This window comes from Heptranchias perlo, chromosome 5, assembly GCF_035084215.1.
Source record: "Heptranchias perlo isolate sHepPer1 chromosome 5, sHepPer1.hap1, whole genome shotgun sequence".
In the NCBI taxonomy this organism is placed as follows: Eukaryota; Metazoa; Chordata; class Chondrichthyes; order Hexanchiformes; family Hexanchidae; genus Heptranchias; species Heptranchias perlo.
Genome location: NC_090329.1, coordinates 128,337,151 through 128,358,134, shown reverse-complemented (window position 1 = coordinate 128,358,134; position 20,984 = coordinate 128,337,151). Strand labels below are relative to the sequence as shown.

General features: G+C 44.6%; 1 protein-coding gene across 4 annotated transcripts in view; it reads left to right on the top strand.

The window, feature by feature from the left end:
- The window catches only part of LOC137322105 (serine/threonine-protein kinase MRCK alpha-like), a 499,456-nt gene that overhangs the window by 446,907 nt on the left and 31,565 nt on the right, over positions 1-20,984 (top strand). For all 4 annotated transcript variants that reach the window (XM_067985191.1, XM_067985192.1, XM_067985190.1 and 1 more), the window contains 2 exons: positions 3,724-3,815; positions 10,817-10,893. In XM_067985191.1, the coding sequence (XP_067841292.1) occupies positions 3,724-3,815; positions 10,817-10,893 (169 nt within the window). The remainder of the gene's footprint in view (positions 1-3,723; positions 3,816-10,816; positions 10,894-20,984) is intronic.

The window sequence follows — 20,984 nt, the reverse complement described above, 5'->3', positions numbered from 1 at the left end:
GTCAATGTTGAGGACTCCCAGGGCCACTCCCTCCTGACTGTATATCACTGTACCGCCACCTCTGGTGGGTCTATCCTGCCGGTGGGACAGGACATACCCAGGGATGGTGATGGAAGAGTCTGGGACGTTGGCTGAAAGATATGATTCTGTGAGGATGGCTATGTCAGGCTGTTGCTTGACTAGTCTGTGGGACAGCTCTCCCAATTTTGGCACAAGTCCCCAGATGTTAGTAAGGAGGACCTTGCAGGGTCGACTGGGCTTGGTGTTTTGCCGTTGTCGTGTCCGGTGCCTAGTGGTCCGATGCCGGGTGGTCCGTCCGGTTTTATTCTTAAACCAACAAACTTGTATATTTTGTATATTTTATATAATCTACATGAATGAACAGAATACATTTTCACAATGACATTTAACAATTGCTCCAAAACAATAAAAACATAATTCATTCTAAATGAAAAACCACTTTCAAGTTATCTTTTTTTAAGCTAATTGATATTGTCGTTAGCTTAAGAATGACACACACCTTCCAGCACAAGTCACTGGGACACGATTAAAGAGTGGGAGCCTTGATCAATGTTCTCCCCTCCCCCAGTGCAGTGGTGCTGTGTTCCCTACTGCCAACCCAGCTGTTGATTAGCTAACTCGGCACAGACCCAGAGATCGAACTTGACACCTCCCTGTTTTGTTTGCTGAGCATTTATACTGGAAAATTAATTTACCCACTGAGGCAACAGTGGAGCCTTATCACCATTGATTTTTTTGTTAGATTTCCTTAGCTAATGGAGTTGTTCAAATATCTGAAGTGAGTGCAAGTGCAGCGAATACACAGTCTACCTTCTGAAATCATTTCAAATGGCAGATGAAATTTAGCACAGAGAAGTGTGAAGTGACTCAATTGGGCAGGAAGAATGAGGAGAGGCAATATAAACTAAATGGTATAATTTTAAAAGGAGTGCAAGAACAGAGAGACCTGGGGGTGTATGTATACAAATCTTTGAAGGTGGCAGAACAAGCTGAGAAGGATGTTAAAAAGCACATGGGATCCTGGACTTTATTAATAGAGGCATCGAGTACAAAAGCAAAGAAATTATGCTAAACCTTTATAAAACACTGGTTAGGCATCAGCTGGAGTATTGTGTTCAATTCTGGGCCTCACACTTTAGGAAGGATGTCAACACCCTAGAGAGGGTGCAGAGGAGAATGGTACCAGGGATGAGGGACTTCAGCTATGTGGAGAGACTGGAGAAGCTGGGGCTGTTCTCCTTAGAACAGAGAAGGTTAAGGGGAGATTTGATAGAGGTGTTCAAAATCATGAATGGTTTTGATAGAGTAAATAAGAAGAAGCTGATTTCAGTGGCAGAAGGGTCGATAACCAGAGGAGACAGATTTAAAGTGATCGGCGAAAGAACCAGAGGTGACATGAGGAAACAGTTTTTACGCAGCGAGTTGTAATGATCTGGAATGCACGGCCTGAAAGTGTGGTGGAAGCAGATTCAATAATAACTTTCAAAAGGGAATTAGATAAATACTTGAAGGGAAAAAATTTACAGGACAATGGGGAACGAGCAGGGGATTGGGATTCTTCCAAAGAGCCGGCACAGGCACGATGGGCCGAATGGCCTCCTCCTGTGCTGTACCATACTATGAATTCCTTTTCCCCCTAGAGTGATCAGTCCAAAGCTGCCATTTTCACTGGAGCACAGTATGAAAACCTGCAGCTTGCCCACTCTCTGCTTCACAAGTGAAATATTTAAACCAGCTCCGTCAAGTGTTTCCATTCTGCGATATTTTCCACTCTGAAGGAAACTGCCTTTTACAACCTGTGACCAGTTCTGCTGTAGTTTTAAGTTATGAGTAGACAGCGTTGCTTGAGCCAAATCCAGCGAACTGCCATAAAAATGTGACAGCATGCCTGCCAAGTAAGGAAGACTCGAACCCACAAGGCAAATAAACCATTGTAGACTCGGTCAGGCTGAGTGGAACCCAGATAAAATTACCTTTTTAGAATTGTTTCAAATCGTTTTTTTTTACCGATTTCTACTGATAAATTTCTGGATTTTTCTGTGGTTGATTGGTTTTTTAAAAAAAAATTTTATCTTTCAAAAGTCATTTAACCCATCAAACTTGTTTCGTTCAATAGATACAGATAGAACTGCACTGTCATGTACACTATTCAGATTATTAGTTTCTGAATCCAGGTCATTTATGTAAATTAGAAACAGTAGTGATCCCACTGTTCAGTACTTGTTTCCTATCCTTCAATCAGATTCCTACCCATTCCCAGGCTTTACTCTGATCCCCACACCGTAGAGTTTAATGAAGAGCCTTTCATGTGGAACTTTGTCCAAAGCCTTTTGGAAGTCAAAGAACACCATGTCATAGGTTTTCCCACAGTCCACTTGGGTCGTCACTTCCTCAAGAATTCCAAGGAGGTTGGTCAGGCGGGATCTTCCCCTTCTGAATCCATGCTGACTGCTGTTTATCAGATTGTTATTGTACAGATGGGTTTACGGTTTACTCCTGATAATCGATTCCATTATTTTACATGGAATCGAAGTAAGACTAATGGATCTGTAGTTGCCCGTGTCTGTTTTCTCCCCTTTTTCAGTATGGGAACCACATTAGCCTTTTTCCAATGTGAAGAGGCAACCGAAAGTGGGCGTGTGCTGCCGGTGGCTGAGTGGAGGTCTTTCAGTTTACATTGTGCAGTGCTGTTCAATGCCAGATTCACATGTCGGGAGTTGAGGGCACTGCAAAAGCGGCTTTAATTGAACATTCTTCCAGCACCATTTTAAGGTAACTCACCTTTTGATGGGAATCTATTCTCACACATTGCTCTGTGGAAAAAAGTGTTTGTTTTAATCTCTGATCCTGCTTAAAAGACTTGTTTATTTTCTATATGTCCTCTAGTTTTGTGATCACAATTGAAGCTAAATGACCTGTTAACATCTGTGTTATTGACCTGGATCATTTTTAAAATGCTGAAAACTGTGGTTAGTACAGATGTCATAGGGAGGCCATTCCATCCCCTCCCTCCACAGTTGTCTTAAGATTATGTTATGCTGTATTTGGAGCAAAGAAGTAGTTAGAGAATCCAAAGTGTAACCAGGTGCTTTTTATCAGCGCAAGATGCCCAATTCCAACATTAAACTTGTTGGAATATTTGTTCAATCATTAGTGGACAGGGAAAGGGAACAGTAGGAGATCCCAGCTTTGGATCAGCTTGGCTTGTTGCAGCACTGTGACCTTTCAGTGGTCGTACCTGTGCTTTTGGGTCAGTCAGATTGTGTTCTCATCTAGGAAAGATGATGATTGTGGGGGGTGGGGGGGGGGGCCTCATCGAGGGATATAAGATGCTAAATGAGATAGATATAGTTAACCCAGCTTTAAGGTACGGTAGAGAGAACATAAATGGAAAGTTAATGGAAAGCAAATTTTAAACCAGTTATCAGAGGTTTGGAGTAATCTACCAGGCGAGATAGAAGAAGCAAGAATGTTGGGCTCAGTCTCGATCCATTTTGATGTGGAGTTGGGAGAGTTGGGCACTAGAGGTACCAATGTCCTTAGATTCAATGGCCATTACCTGTTCCTGGCTCTCCCAATGTCTGTACTAATGCCTGGGTATGGCTTGGCAGGGCTCTCTCTCCATTTGGCTGGTTTCATGGTCCCTCATGTGAAAGGTTTCTGTTCCTTAAAAATATACTTTTTCTTTGCTTTTTGTTCCAGCAAATTGCAAGACGGTGAGAAGAGAAACCTGGAGCTGCTTACTGAAATCGAAAAACTCAAAAAGGAAATGGAGGAAATAAAAGCAGAAAAGGGTATGGGCGCACAGGGCATCTGGCCACAGACTTAATTGTACTTGAATTTGCGTTTGTTCATGTTCTTCTTCTTGAAGATACCTGAGACCATCCTTTTGTATTCATAAAAGTATATAAATCAACTGAGGGAGTAGGCTAGAATCTGGGATACTTTAAAACTCGTCCATTGCATAACGTAAATTGGTGACAGTTGAGACTCACATATCACACTGGTAACTGGAATTGGTGATGGTGGAGACTCATGTATTGTGCTGGTAACTGGAATCGGTGACGGTGGAGACTCATGTATTGTGCTGGTAACTGGAATCGGTGACGGTGGAGACTCATGTATTGTGCTGGTAACTGGAATTGGTGGTGGTGGAGACTCATGTATTGTGCTGGTAACTGGAATTGGTGGTGGTGGAGACTCATGTATTGTGCTGGTAACTGGAATCGGTGGTGGTGGAGACTCATGTATTGTGCTGGTAACTGGAATCGGTGACGGTGGAGACTCATGTATTGTGCTGGTAACTGGAATCGGTGACGGTGGAGACTCATGTATTGTGCTGGTAACTGGAATCGGTGACGGTGGAGACTCATGTATTGTGCTGGTAACTGGAATCGGAGACAGTGGAGACTCATGTATTGTGCTGGTAACTGGAATCGGTGACGGTGGAGACTCATGTATTGTGCTGGTAACTGGAATCGGTGACGGTGGAGACTCATGTATTGTGCTGGTAACTGGAATTGGTGGTGGTGGAGACTCATGTATTGTGCTGGTAACTGAAATTGGTGGTGGTGGAGACTCATGTATTGTGCTGGTAACTGGAATCGGAGTCAGTGGAGACTCATGTATTGTGCTGGTAACTGGAATTGGTGGTGGTGGAGACTCATGTATTGTGCTGGTAACTGGAATCGGTGACGGTGGAGACTCATGTATTGTGCTGGTAACTGGAATCGGAGACAGTGGAGACTCATGTATTGTGCTGATAACTGGAATCGGAGACAGTGGAGACTCATGTATTGTGCTGGTAACTGGAATTGGTGGTGGTGGAGACTCATGTATTGTGCTGGTAACTGGAATTGGTGGTGGTGGAGATTCATGTATTGTGCTGGTAACTGGAATCGGTGACGGTGGAGACTCATGTATTGTGCTGGTAACTGGAATTGGTGGTGGTGGAGACTCATGTATTGTGCTGGTAACTGGAATTGGTGGTGGTGGAGACTCATGTATTGTGCTGGTAACTGGAATTGGTGGTGGTGGAGACTCATGTATTGTGCTGGTAACTGGAATTGGTGGTGGTGGAGACTCATGTATTGTGCTGGTAACTGGAATTGGTGGTGGTGGAGACTCATGTATTGTGCTGGTAACTGGAATTGGTGGTGGTGGAGACTCATGTATTGTGCTGGTAACTGGAATCGGTGGTGGTGGAGACTCATGTATTGTGCTGGTAACTGGAATCGGTGACGGTGGAGACTCATGTATTGTGCTGGTAACTGGAATCGGTGGTGGTGGAGACTCATGTATTGTGCTGGTAACTGGAATCGGTGGTGGTGGAGACTCATGTATTGTGCTGGTAACTGGAATCGGTGACGGTGGAGACTCATGTATTGTGCTGGTAACTGGAATCGGTGGTGGTGGAGACTCATGTATTGTGCTGGTAACTGGAATTGGTTGTGGTGGAGACTCATGTATTGTGCTGGTAACTGGAATCGGTGACGGTGGAGACTCATGTATTGTGCTGGTAACTGGAATTGGTTGTGGTGGAGACTCATGTATTGTGCTGGTAACTGGAATTGGTGGTGGTGGAGACTCATGTATTGTGCTGGTAACTGGAATTGGTGGTGGTGGAGACTCATGTATTGTGCTGGTAACTGGAATTGGTGGTGGTGGAGACTCATGTATTGTGCTGGTAACTGGAATTGGTGGTGGTGGAGACTCATGTATTGTGCTGGTAACTGGAATTGGTGGTGGTGGAGACTCATGTATTGTGCTGGTAACTGGAATCGGTGGTGGTGGAGACTCATGTATTGTGCTGGTAACTGGAATCGGTGACGGTGGAGACTCATGTATTGTGCTGGTAACTGGAATCGGTGGTGGTGGAGACTCATGTATTGTGCTGGTAACTGGAATCGGTGGTGGTGGAGACTCATGTATTGTGCTGGTAACTGGAATCGGTGACGGTGGAGACTCATGTATTGTGCTGGTAACTGGAATCGGTGGTGGTGGAGACTCATGTATTGTGCTGGTAACTGGAATCGGAGACAGTGGAGACTCATGTATTGTGCTGGTAACTGGAATCGGTGACGGTGGAGACTCATGTATTGTGCTGGTAACTGGAATTGGTTGTGGTGGAGATTCATGTATTGTGCTGGTAACTGGAATCGGTGACGGTGGAGACTCATGTATTGTGCTGGTAACTGGAATTGGTGGTGGTGGAGACTCATGTATTGTGCTGGTAACTGGAATTGGTGGTGGTGGAGACTCATGTATTGTGCTGGCAACTGGAATCGGTGGTGGTGGAGACTCATGTATTGTGCTGGTAACTGGAATCGGAGACAGTGGAGACTCATGTATTGTGCTGGTAACTGGAATCGGTGACGGTGGAGACTCATGTATTGTGCTGGTAACTGGAATTGGTTGTGGTGGAGATTCATGTATTGTGCTGGTAACTGGAATCGGTGACGGTGGAGACTCATGTATTGTGCTGGTAACTGGAATTGGTGGTGGTGGAGACTCATGTATTGTGCTGGTAACTGGAATCGGTGACGGTGGAGACTCATGTATTGTGCTGGTAACTGGAATCGGAGACAGTGGAGACTCATGTATTGTGCTGGTAACTGGAATCGGAGACAGTGGAGACTCATGTATTGTGCTGGTAACTGGAATTGGTGGTGGTGGAGACTCATGTATTGTGCTGGTAACTGGAATTGGTGGTGGTGGAGAGTCATGTATTGTGCTGGTAACTGGAATTGGTGGTGGTGGAGACTCATGTATTGTGCTGGTAACTGGAATTGGTGGTGGTGGAGACTCATGTATTGTGCTGGTAACTGGAATCGGTGACGGTGGAGACTCATGTATTGTGCTGGTAACTGGAATTGGTGACGGTGGAGACTCATGTATTGTGCTGGTAACTGGAATTGGTGACGGTGGAGACTCATGTATTGTGCTGGTAACTGGAATTGGTGGTGGTGGAGACTCATGTATTGTGCTGGTAACTGAAATTGGTGGTGGTGGAGACTCATGTATTGTGCTGGTAACTGGAATCGGAGACAGTGGAGACTCATGTATTGTGCTGGTAACTGGAATTGGTGGTGTTGGAGACTCATGTATTGTGCTGGTAACTGGAATCGGTGACGGTGGAGACTCATATATTGTGCTGGTAACTGGAATCGGTGGTGGTGGAGACTCATGTATTGTGCTGGTAACTGGAATCGGAGACAGTGGAGACTCATGTATTGTGCTGGTAACTGGAATTGGTGGTGGTGGAGACTCATGTATTGTGCTGGTAACTGGAATCGGTGACGGTGGAGACTCATGTATTGTGCTGGTAACTGGAATTGGTTGTGGTGGAGATTCATGTATTGTGCTGGTAACTGGAATCGGTGACGGTGGAGACTCATGTATTGTGCTGGTAACTGGAATTGGTGGTGGTGGAGACTCATGTATTGTGCTGGTAACTGGAATTGCTGGTGGTGGAGACTCATGTATTGTGCTGGTAACTGGAATCGGTGACGGTGGAGACTCATGTATTGTGCTGGTAACTGGAATCGGAGACAGTGGAGACTCATGTATTGTGCTGGTAACTGGAATCGGAGACAGTGGAGACTCATGTATTGTGCTGGTAACTGGAATCGGAGACAGTGGAGACTCATGTATTGTGCTGGTAACTGGAATTGGTGGTGGTGGAGAGTCATGTATTGTGCTGGTAACTGGAATTGGTGGTGGTGGAGAGTCATGTATTGTGCTGGTAACTGGAATTGGTGGTGGTGGAGACTCATGTATTGTGCTGGTAACTGGAATCGGAGACAGTGGAGACTCATGTATTGTGCTGGTAACTGGAATTGGTGGTGGTGGAGAGTCATGTATTGTGCTGGTAACTGGAATCGGTGGTGGTGGAGACTCATGTATTGTGCTGGTAACTGGAATCGGTGGTGGTGGAGACTCATGTATTGTGCTGGTAACTGGAATTGGTGGTGGTGGAGACTCATGTATTGTGCTGGTAACTGGAATTGGTGGTGGTGGAGACTCATGTATTGTGCTGGTAACTGGAATTGGTGGTGGTGGAGACTCATGTATTGTGCTGGTAACTGGAATCGGTGACGGTGAGACTCATGTATTGTGCTGGTAACTGGAATTGGTGACGGTGGAGACTCATGTATTGTGCTGGTAACTGGAATTGGTGGTGGTGGAGACTCATGTATTGTGCTGGTAACTGGAATTGGTGGTGGTGGAGACTCATGTATTGTGCTGGTAACTGGAATCGGAGACAGTGGAGACTCATGTATTGTGCTGGTAACTGGAATTGGTGGTGGTGGAGAGTCATGTATTGTGCTGGTAACTGGAATCGGTGGTGGTGGAGACTCATGTATTGTGCTGGTAACTGGAATCGGTGGTGGTGGAGACTCATGTATTGTGCTGGTAACTGGAATTGGTGGTGGTGGAGACTCATGTATTGTGCTGGTAACTGGAATTGGTGGTGGTGGAGACTCATGTATTGTGCTGGTAACTGGAATTGGTGGTGGTGGAGACTCATGTATTGTGCTGGTAACTGGAATCGGTGACGGTGAGACTCATGTATTGTGCTGGTAACTGGAATTGGTGACGGTGGAGACTCATGTATTGTGCTGGTAACTGGAATCGGTGACGGTGGAGACTCATGTATTGTGCTGGTAACTGGAATTGGTGGTGGTGGAGACTCATGTATTGTGCTGGTAACTGGAATTGGTGACGGTGGAGACTCATGTATTGTGCTGGTAACTGGAATCGGAGACAGTGGAGACTCATGTATTGTGCTGGTAACTGGAATTGGTGACGGTGGAGACTCATGTATTGTGCTGGTAACTGGAATTGGTGACGGTGGAGACTCATGTATTGTGCTGGTAACTGGAATTGGTGGTGGTGGAGACTCATGTATTGTGCTGGTAACTGGAATTGGTGACGGTGGAGACTCATGTATTGTGCTGGTAACTGGAATCGGAGACAGTGGAGACTCATGTATTGTGCTGGTAACTGGAATTGGTGATAGTTGAGACTCATATTGTGCTGGTAACTGGAATTGACGACAGTTGAGACTCACATATTGCGCTGCTAACTATAATTGGTAATAGTTGAAGTAACTATGGATTTTTTTTAAAAACATTGCAAAAAGCAAATAAATATAATTGAGTCCTCGGTTCAGCGATTTTCCATGTTGGTGATGATTGACGTGCAAGTAGAATAATTGTTACAATTTTGTTGGCTTGGCAACAGGCTGCCTCAGGAAACTTGGCACCAGCTCCAGCTTGTTCCTAATGAAGTTTGAATGTGTCCTCTTGAAGTAGCACCACTTATCATTTGATTTCCTGCCCCCCACCCACTGTTGAGCAGTAAAGGTGACATATTTAGGGAGCTGAAGTCTGTTGTTCACTTTGTAATATTGTCCTTTAATCCACAAGTTTCTCCCTCAGCTGTCTGGTTTCTAATTCTCCATTGTGTCAGGTGGGTGTGTCAGATTGTATAAGTTAGAATCATAGAAAGGTTACAGCACAGAAGAAGGCCATTCGGCCCATCAAGTCCGCGCCAGCTCCATGCAAGAGCAATCCAGCTAGTCCCACTTCCCCGCCCTAAACCCGTAGCCCTGCAAGTTTTTTTCCTTTCAAGTACTTATCCAGTTCCCTTTTGAAGACCATGATTGAATCTGCCTCCACCACCCCCTCGGGCAGTGCATTCCAGATCCTAACCATTCGCTGTGTAAAAAAGTTGCTTTGGTTCTTTTGTCAATCCCCTTAAATCTATGCCCTCTGGTTCTTGACCCTTCCGCCAATGGGAACAGTGTCTCCCTATCTACTCTGTCTAGACCCTTCATGATTTTGAATACGTCTATCAAATCTCCTCGCAACCATCTCTGTTCCAAGGAGAACAACCCCAGTTTCTCCAGTCTATCCACGTAAGTCTCTCATCCCTGGAATCGTTCTAGTAAATCTCTTCTGCACCCTCTCTAAGGCATTCACATCTTTCCTGAAGTGCCCAGAACTGGACACAATACTCCAGTTGTGGCCGAACCACTGTTTTGTAAAGGTTCATCATGACTTCCTTACTTTTGTACTCTATGCCTCTATTTATAAAGCCCAGGACCTGCCCTGTCGCCGTCAACGATTTGTGTACATATACCCCCAGATCTCTCTGTTCCTGTACCCCTTTTAAAGTTGTGCCCTCTAGTTTATATTGCCTCTCCTCGTTCTACCTACCGAAATGTATCACTTTGCACTTTTCTGTGTTAAATTTCACCTGCCACATGTCCACCCATGCCACGAGCCTGTCTATAGCCTCTTGAAGTCTATCACTATCCTCCTCACTGTTTACTACACTTTCAAGTTTTGTGTCATCTGCAAATTTGGAAATTGTGCCCTGTACACCCAAGTCCAAGTCATTAATATCTATCAAGAAAAGCAGTGGTCCCAGCACCGATAATTCATGTAAATATGCAACAATCTTGAAAGAAAGCTTTGCAGGAATGACCAGTGTCCATTCACAGATTGGTCTGAGTATCCTTCTGATTGTTCATCCAATGCTGAAATGCTGCAATTTATTTTTAAATTTAATTGTTTCGTTAGTATTTTAAAATGCATTTGTTTTCTTGTGAAAGGATGATATATTGCAGTAAAGCCACTCCTTTAAAAAAATGTTTTAAAACCCTACTCCCAACGTGCTGTGATGTTCACTCCTATGACCGTCTTGTGCAGGTGGAATGGTCCTCCGGGAAAAGCATAGTCTAAATATTTCTTTAAGTTTTAAAAACAACTTGCTGATGTTTTTCTAGGTGTAAAGCACCAAGACTCACAGAATTCTTTCTTGGCATTTTTGAATACACCTGCCTCTCCTCTGGATCAATTCGAAGTGAGTAAATCAAATTATACAGACATTTAACATATTTATGTGCAATTTTGTTCCCCCAGGTCTAAAGTGTGATCTGTTTTCAGGTGTTTTAACCTTTTTCTAGTTTAATTGTTCTTGCTGTGTTCCTGAATAAGTGAGTAGCATTGTTAATGAGCTAGCTCTGAAATGGTTTCTCATTGTTTTTAATTTAATTTCTTCCTTCCCTCACGTGGTGCTACTGTTTCACTATTGGGATAGGATTCTCTGTCGTCTTCTTCATCTTCATTGGTAGACTTTTGGAATGATAATGTAAGTTCAGAATCTTCCAATCGATGAGCCGTACCCCTTGACAGGGGCCAGCACATTGGTTCGGAACAAAAAAAACCCTGCCTGGAAAATACAGTCAATTCACAAAAATTCATAAATGTTCATCCGTACACCCATACTTTCCACTTCTTCAAAATGAGTCTTCAGTATGGAAACACCAGCATGTGCAGGACCACAGCTCAGCTCCCAGCTAGGATCACGTAGACTCGGAGGTGGTAAGGGGGCTGGTGATTGAGGTGGGAGATAGTTTCAGAGAGCATTGGCAACATTTGCCCTGTTCCACTCATGCCAACGCAACTCTGTTCTTGACAGTTGTAGGGAAGTCTGCGGTCTAGACCAAGGCCAAGGGATGGCTACAGTAGTGTAATGGTTATGGTACTGGATTAGCAACCCAGAGGTCCTGAGCTTCCCAATAACAAGTTGTGAAATTGAATTCAGTAAAATCTGGTAATTGTGGGCTAGCACCAGAAAGAGTGCTTGTGAATGCCACCGGAATGTTGTGAAAACACTATTGGTTTAGGGAAGGGAACCTGTCACCCCCTACCCAGTCTGGTCTGCAGGTGACTCCAGTCCCACATCTAATGGTCAAGTCTGAATGCCCTCTGAAGTCGCCTAGCAAGACACTTGGTTGTAAAAATAATTGCTCCTATAAGGCGGCCCAGCACCTTCTCGGAGCAACTAGGGAGGGGCATTAATTCCAGCCTTGTCAGCACCAGCCACTCCCCAAGAACAAATTTTAAAAATCAGGGCTAGCAGTTTACAAGAGCTGACAATCTTCAGAGAAAAAACTTGCAAACAATAGAACTTGGAAATGATGCTTTTCCCCATAGAGTACAAGTTCAAGATTCATTTGCATTTATAAAGTCTGATTGTACAGCTTTAATTATACATTTACTGGAGCTACACAAGTAATCCAACAGTCTATCTGTATATAACGATCTTCGGTCTGGTGGGCACCTGCTGTACATCAGGCACTACACTCCAACATGTTGCCCTTGGTTTTGCATCTCTAACAATCACTGACCCGCAGCCTGAAATTTACAAGCAGCTAAAAAGTGGCCTGCCACACTTTGCAAGCAATCACAATAATCTGGATCTGCACAGGGAATACTAGCGCAGTGGGCTTAAAGGGACAAGCCAGGTTAGCAGCTGATCAGTCCAGACATGCTCCAGACCACAATCTACCCCTCAGCAAACGCCACAAGAGAACCTTTATGCAAATAGAATGTCTTGGAAATGATGCAACCCTAGGTACAAACTTAAACCCAAAGTGAAATTGACTGTATTTCCTCTTTAGGTCCTTGTGAGCTTGATCCATCCTGTAGTGTTTTAGCTGGGTCCTTTGTAATATTGTGTTTGGTGCTTTTTAATAAAACCCTGTGTTGAAGGAACAACTAAACTTGTTTTGATGTGCTGATGACACTTTTAATGAGTGGTTGCACCGAAGTATATATATTTTCTTTGGATAATTCTCTGTCCTTCATAAATGCTTGTCTCATAAAAGCATGGTGGATTGGTCCATCATTTCCCGAAGATAAGATTCTGCCCAAGATAACATCAGCGGTTAATTTTTGACACAGCGCTGCTCAAAGTAAAGGAACTGTGCACTGTTAACTTCCAATGGCAACATGCCAGGGTCAATTGGATAGGTGAAAAGTAATGTTATAGATATGAATAAAGTTAGGTTTTTAACTAAAAGCGGGAGAGTCAGCGCAGTGATTTGATGCGGCCAACAGCCTGTACTATGGATTGGTAGGGCCTGACCCACTAGCAGCACTTCTCATGCGAATGGCCCCCACCTCCACTGTAACTTGTTGAGGAAAATGTCTCCCAACCCTCAGCAAAAGAAAAAAATAGGAACTGTTGGAGAGGAGAATGCAGTTGCTTTCAGGGTTTCCTTTTTGGGATAGATGTAAATGCCAGTAACCATTCCTCTCTGCTTTGTTGTGGTGCCTCCCAATGGAGATTTGGTGAGGCAGCTGGACAGACACGCACCATAGTCGATGCAGTCATGGTATAATCATCTTGCCACAGGTCTGCATACCCGTTAATCCCGCAACAAATCTGCTGGCCTGATGTAAAAAAAAACTTTCACTAGAGTCGAAGATTGGAGAGCGTCCTTGGTAGATGCATTGAGATGCTCTCCAGTCTCGGGTGGAAATTAAATGGAATATTTTCTCTCATTAAGACCGTAAAGAATATTTATTTTAAATGTAGGAAAGGCCTATTGAGTCCAACAAGCCCATTCCTTCTTCACGAGTCAATCACACCCACCCTTCTCAATATTCTTGAGAATATCCTTCTGTCTCCAGAAACGCATTTAGTTGCCTTCGAAACCCATTTATCTTCCATGACCTTCCTGGTGAGTTATTCCACAGCTCTATGTGCGTATTCAGGGCAGGTATACGGTGCAGTGGAAGACCGCGATGCACCCTGTGCCGCAAGTTACGTTCATAGCCGCCATGTGTTACCAGTCTCAGTTGTTCTGCTGTGGGCTGATTGGGGGAATCAGACAGCAAGTCTGACATATCTTGTGGTTGATTACAGAGTGACGTAGACACACTCACTGGTTTAGCCAGGGATGATATGTGGCACTGGGAGACCTAGAAAGGGGAGGAGAAAGCAAAAAAAAACTTAATTAAGTGAATAACTTATCCATACAGTCCAATGTCTAATTCTGGACTGTTTTATTGAATGTTTTACAACAGTATTACCGGTAGGCTATTCCTAGCCTGTGGTTAAAGAGTGGCGCATTGGCATTATAGGGAATGAGCTGACCTTGATGCATATCTTAAAACAACTGCTCATTAAGACCGTAAAACCTAAGATGTTTTACTGTCACAGTATGTGGTCCCAACTGGAATAGGCCCTGGTGTATTTTGTTTTTGGGAGGGAAGAGGGGAAGGTGTGGAGAGATACCATACTTTCTGGGCATTGGCTGTAGCCTGGTACCATATTTTCAGCACAGTGAGTCAAAAAATCAAAAGTAAATTATTGACATTTACCTTTTTAGCAGAGCATCTGATTAAATATAGCTGGGCTCCATGACTATTACTTTCCTAAATGATTTCAGTGACTGTTTACAAAAGTCCAGTTTTAACTTTGGCTGTTAAATGGCAGAATGGATCAGTTTGTGAACTGTTGCAAGGCCCAGAATTCAGAAAGTACAATATCAATCAGGTGAAACTACTGCACAGTGCATTGCCAGTGGACTGATTTCACCCGATAATATTCCAGCAGTTCCCAGATTAGTGTCCTTAATAGAGGGCTACAAATGCTGGCTTCAAGGATTTGGAGGAGTGTAGATCCTGTCCCTCTTTGCCACTGCAAACTAAAGCATCTATTGGGCGCTAATCTGGTGATTATTTATTTGGAGAATCATGATAGAACTGTGATTGGTGATACATTACAGTAAAATATGGGTATTAAAAGAAATCAGATGTTTGAGTAAGCGGCCTGCAGTTATTATGGGATGTTTGAGTGAATAGCCTGTGGTTAATATTGGATGTTTGAGTGAATGGCCTGTGGTTAATATTGGATGTTTGAGTGACTGGTCTGCAGTTATTATGGGATGTTTGAGTAACTGGCCTGTGGTTATTAATGGATGTTTGACTGACTGGCCTGCAGTTATTACTACATGGTTGTCTGGTCTGCGGTTATTATGGGATGTTTGAGTAACTGGCCTGTGGTTATTAATGGATGTTTGACTGACTGGCCTGCAGTTATTACTACATGGTTGTCTGGTCTGCGGTTATTATGGGATGTTTGAGGAACCTGTGGTTAATATGGGATACTTGAGAGACCGGGCTGCAGTTATTATTGGGGTGTTTTCATAACTGGCCTGTTATTATTGGATGTTTGAGTGATTGGCCTGTGGTTATTATGGGATGTTTAAGTGACTGGCCTGCGGTTATTATTGGATGTTTAAGTGACTGGCTTATGGTTATTATTGGATATTCGAGTGACAGGCCTGCGGTTATTATGGGATGTTCAAGTGACTGGCCTGCAGTTATTATGGGATGTTCAAGTGACTGGCCTGCGGTTATTATTGGCTGTTTGAGTGACTGGCTTATGGTTATTATTGGATGTTTGACTGGCCTGCGTTTTTTATTGGATGTTTGACTGGCCTGCGGTTATTAAATCATGAATGTCACTGCTTTGGGAAGAAGAACATTGAGCTGTTTCATCAGAATGCTCTGAGTTCTTACACGAATTTCTCCATCATGTTATGATTAACCAAAATTTTCCTGGCCGCCTTGCCTTTCTAATCACTTAGATTGAAGAATACTTTCTAAGGCAGACAATAAATATGGTTTATAATATTTTTTAAAAATTGAAAAAGTTCTGCTTTATAACAAAAAAGTTTACACTGGATGGATAAGTAGAAACTGTGCAGTCCCAAGCCCTATATCCAGTGGGTTTTATCCAAGCCCAGCTAAGGGCCTGGTGTCCTGGTAAAGAGCCATTAGCTCTTGCTTTGTCCTTCAGTTAGCTCTTTGTCCCATGGTTACGGAATAATACCTGTGTTATGGCTGCTCTCAAATCCCACCATGGAGTTTGAGAATTTGAATTCAGTTTTAAAAAAAACAAGGAAATAAAAAGCTGGGATCAGTAAAAGTGACCATGAAACTGTCTGATTGTCGTAAAAACCAAACTGGTTCACGAATGTCGTTTAGGGAAGGAAACCTGCCGTCCTTACCTGGTCTGGCCTATGTGTGACTCCAGTCCCACACCAATGTGGTTGACTCTTAAGGAACAGTTTGACTTGGGCTGCAAGTGGGGCTTATCCTGGGCACCTGGGCTGTTTCTTTTTGGAAAGATTTTTCTTCCATTATGCCTTGACTGCCATTGATGGCTTTACAAGTTTAGGATGGGGAGGAGTGAGATAAGGCAGGAACAAAATAGTAGGTTTGAGTGGGTATTTTCCCCCCTTTATTAGTAGTTAACTTGTGTTTCCTTTCTCTACTGAAGCGTTCTCGTGCCTGTGTTCCAGCTAGCAAAGGCAGACGTGTAAGATGCTGTCTTAGTTCGTTTTACTGCGTGTGTATTTATATATATATATGTGTGTGCACTGCTACGAGCCCTAATGCTTGATTTTATCGATGCTGCAGCTACTTGTCCACTGTCCTTTCTCTGCCTGAATTCTCTTTCTCTCTCTCTTTCTCTCTGCAGTATGCATGTTGCGTCTGTTTATTTTTAATTGCTTGAGCTGTGCTACTTCAATCAGGAAGCCATAGTGGTCACATCATTAAATTCTTTCAATTGTGTTAACCACGAGTGAAAAGTTGACCCCCTTTTTATTCAATTTTTACAAAATCAGTATTTTAAGAAAAGTTATTTAGCAATGAATCTTGGTGCAGTTTTTTGTTTCATTGCTCAGTAAACACGATTCGAACTAGTTTTTGTTTTGAGGGTGCGACACATTAGGACTGTTACTGTGTCCGTAATGGGATTGTGATGGCAACATGTGTTCAGCCTCACCATCTTGCTGGTAATGTGGGCAAATTGATCTCTCTTGATTTTCATTTACATGCATACATTTTAAAGTAAAAACAGAAATTGCTGGAATTATACAGTATAACAGGCAGCATCTGAAAGGAGCAAAGACAGGTTAACATTTGGGTTGCCAGCGTGGGTCCTTCTTCAAAACTGCAAATCATAGAGTCTGTTTTTTTAAAAAATTTTAAACGGCTTTTTAGAATTCATTAAAAAGCACACAGAACCCAGTTAAGTGCTGCAGTGATCAGTTACAGGCATACTGTCAGCAGGCAACCAATAGCATTATGGCCAAACAAGTAACACTCAAGTACCGGCAAAAAAAAAGAGTGGAACGCAGGCATGCCTGTGACTGTCTCGAGTTGGGAGCCGGTAACCATTGCATTAGACGCAAGCTTAGAACAACGGACCCTGATTTCTGGTATAGAAGCCTTTCCCTTTTCAATGGAACGTGCTACTGGTTAAGAACTGAACCTAGCCAGGACCTGAAGTCTGCTGGTCCAAACTTAATACTTGCTTTTTGAATCTGTGCCTGGTCCCTTTTATTACAGATAGAACCTGATCTTTGATGTAAATCCTTTTTGTAAGTACCTATTCTTCGTGTCCTGATCCCTTTTAGAAGTTGGTCCCCACATGGCAGGAACCCTGCCCCCTCCCCCCCCCCCCCCCCCCCACCGAGCCTGTTCCGCCAACGGTAAAATAAAAGTAGGAAATGTATGTCAAGTGTGTCAGTACCCAATGAGAAAGATGGACCAATGTTTGATTGCAGCTTTTCTTAAGGTGCAGGGTCCTGCACCAAAATGTTAACCTGTCTGTGTATTTCCAACATCTTCTGCTTATAGTTCGGTGAGCTCACTGGCTGCGTCAGTCAAGCTCACACATTTCCATTTTATGCCATAGAATCCATTGATCTGAGAGTAGGTTACCAACTCTGGTTGGATGTATTCCTGGAGGTTTCCTCACATGACCTCCGATCGACCTGCCCAGCCAAACAACCTTTTTCCCATCTCCAATATTTTTATAACTAATAAATGAAAGTGTTCAAAGAAAATGAAAAAAAAATCAACAATTTATTTTAATGCCCCTATGATTTTCCTCCCAACTTGCTTGCAGCAGTGTCCAGGAGATTAACCATTAATTTCAGGAGACTCCAAGAAAGTCCTGGAGTGTTGGCAAACCTATCTGAGGGGCTTTGTCAGTCAGTTCTGATAATCGAATTGACAAATCGTAGCTAATAGTTTGCAGTTCTGTGCGGATTTTCAGCTCCACGAGCTTCCAATGGTCTGTATAACATATGGTCCGGCCCCAAACTAGTAGATCTTACTTTTTGAGGACCACTGAAGTAGTTTCTAATAATAAAAGCAGAAGGCTTTTTGCCGTCGTCATTTGTTTTTCCCCGTTGTAGAGACAACCGAAACATCAGTTAAAACTTCAATACGAGCAATATGGTTCTGCGAGATATCAGACCACGAGGGACACTGTACCACAGGATATTGGAGCACCAGTGACACTGTACCGTAGAATATCAGAGCACCAGTGATACTACCTCAGGATATCAGAGCACCTGTGGCATTGTACCTCAGGATATCTGAGCACCTGTGACATTGTACCTCAGGATATCTGAGCACTAGTGACACTGTACCTCAGTACATCAGAGTACCATTGACACTGTATTGTAGGATATCAGAGCAGTAGTGACACTATATCGTAGGATATCATAGCACCAGTAACACTGTACCACAGGATATCAGAGCACCAGTGATACTGTACCATAGGTTATCAGAGCGCTAGCGACATTTTATTTTATTATTCGTTCATGGGATGTGGTCGTCGCTGGCAAGGCCAGCATTTATTGCCCATCCGTAATTGCCCTTGAGAAGATGGTGGTGAGCTGCCTTCTTGAACCGCTGCAGTCCGTGTGGTGAAGGTTCTCCCACAGTGCTGTTAGGTAGGGAGTTCCAGGATTTTGACCCAGCGACGATGAAGGAACGGCGATATATTTCCAAGTCGGGATGGTGTTTGACTTGGAGGGGAACATGCAGGTGGTGTTGTTCCCATGTGCCTGCTGCCCTTGTCCTTCTAGGTGGTAGAGGTCACGGGTTTGGGAGGTTCTGTCGAAGAAGCCTTGGCGAGTTTCTGCAGTGCATCCTGTGGATGGTACACACTGCAGCCACTGTGCGCCGGTGGTGGAGGGAGTGAATGTTTAGGGTGGTGGATGGGGTGTTAGTCAAGCGGGCTGCTTTGTCCTTAATGGTGTCGAGCTTCTTGAGTGTTGTTGGAGCTGCACTCATCCAGGCAAGTGGAGAGTATTCCATCACACTCCTGACTTGTGCCTTGTAGATGGTGCAAAGGCTTTGGGGAGTCAGGAGGTGAGTCACTTGCCACAGAATACCCAGCCTCTGATCTGCTCTTGTAGCCACAGTATTTATGTGGCTGGTCCAGTTAAGTTTCTGGTCAATGGTGACCCCCAGAATGTTGATGGTGAGGGATTCGGCGATGGTAATGCCGTTGAATGTAAAGGGGAGGTGGTTAGATTCTCTCTTGTTGGAGATGGTCGTTGCCTGGCACTTGTCTGGCGCGAATGTTACTTGCCACTTGCCCGGATGTTGTCCAGGTCTTGCTGCATGCGGACACGGACTGCTTCATTATCTGAGGGGTTGCGAATGGAACTGAACACTGTGCAATCATCAGCGAACATCCCCATATCTGACCGTATGATGGAGGGAAGGTCATTGATGAAGCAGCTGAAGATGGCTGGGCCCAGGACACTGCCCTGAGGAATTCCTGCAGCAATGCCCTGGTGCTGAGATGATTGGCCTCCAACAACCACTACCATCTTCCTTTGTGCTAGGTATGACTCCAGCCACTGGAGAGTTTTCCCCCTGATTCCCATTGACTTCAATTTTACTAGGACTCCTTGGTGCCACACTCAGTCAAATGCTGCCTTGATGCCAAGGGCAGTCACTCTCACCTCACCTCTGGAATTCAGCTCTTTTGTCCATGTTTGGACCAAGGCTGTAATGAGGTCTGGAGCCGAGTGGTCCTGGCAGAACCCAAACTGAGCATCGGTGAGCAGGTTATTGGTGAGTAAGTGCCGCTTGATAGCACTGTCGATGACACCTTCCATCACTTTGCTGATGATTGAGAGTAGACTGATGGGGCGGTAATTGGCTGGATTGGATTTGTCCTGCTTTTTGTGGACAGGGCATACCTGGGCAATTTACCACATTGTCGGGTAGATGCCAGTGTTGTAGCTGTACTGGAACACTTTGGCTAGAGGCGCAGCTAGTTCTGGAGCACAAGTCTTGAGCACGACAGCTAGGATGTTGTCGGGGTCCATAGCCTTTGTTTTATCTAGGGCACTCAACCGTTTCTTGATATCATGTGGAGTGAATCGAATTGGCTGAAGACTGGCTTCTGTGATGGTGGGGATATGGGGAGGAGGCAGAGATGGATCATCCACTCGGCACTTCTGGCTGAAGATGGTTGCAAACGCTTCAGCCTTGTCTTTTGCACTCAACTGATGGACTCTGCCATCATTGAAGATGAGGATGATTACAAAGCCTCCTCCTCCTGTTAGTTGTTTAATTATCCACCACCATTCATGACTGGATGTGGCAGGACTGCAGAGCTTTGATCTGATCCGTTGGTTGTGGAATCGGTTAACTCTGTCTATAGCATGTTGCTTCCGCTGTTTAGCATACACATGGTCCTGTGTTGTAACTTCGCCAGGTTGGCACCTCATTTTTAGGTATGCCTGGTGCTGCTCCTGGCATGCTCTTCCACACTCCTCATTGAACTAGGGTTGATCCCCTGGCTTGTTGGTAATGGTAGAGTGAGGAATATGCCAGGTCATGAGGTTACAGATTGTGCTGGAATACAATTCTGCTGCTGATGGCCCACAGCGCCTCATGGATGCCCAGTTTTGAGCTGCTAGATCTGTTCTGAATCTATCCCATTTAGCACGTTGATAGTGCCACACAACACGTTGGATGGTGTCCTCAGTGTGAAGACGAGACTTCGTCTCCACAAGGACTGTACGGTGGTCACTCGTATCAATACTGTCATGGACAGATGCATCTGTGACAGGTAGATTAGTGAGGACATTGTCAAGTCGGTTTTTCCCTTGTGTTGGTTCGCTCACCACCTGCCGCAGGCCCAGTCTGGCAGCTATGTCCTTCAGGACTCGGCCAGCTCGGTCAGTAGTGGTGCTACCGAGCCACTCTTGGTGATGGACATTGAAGTCCCCCACCCAGACTACATTCTGTGCCCGTGCTACCCTCAGTGCT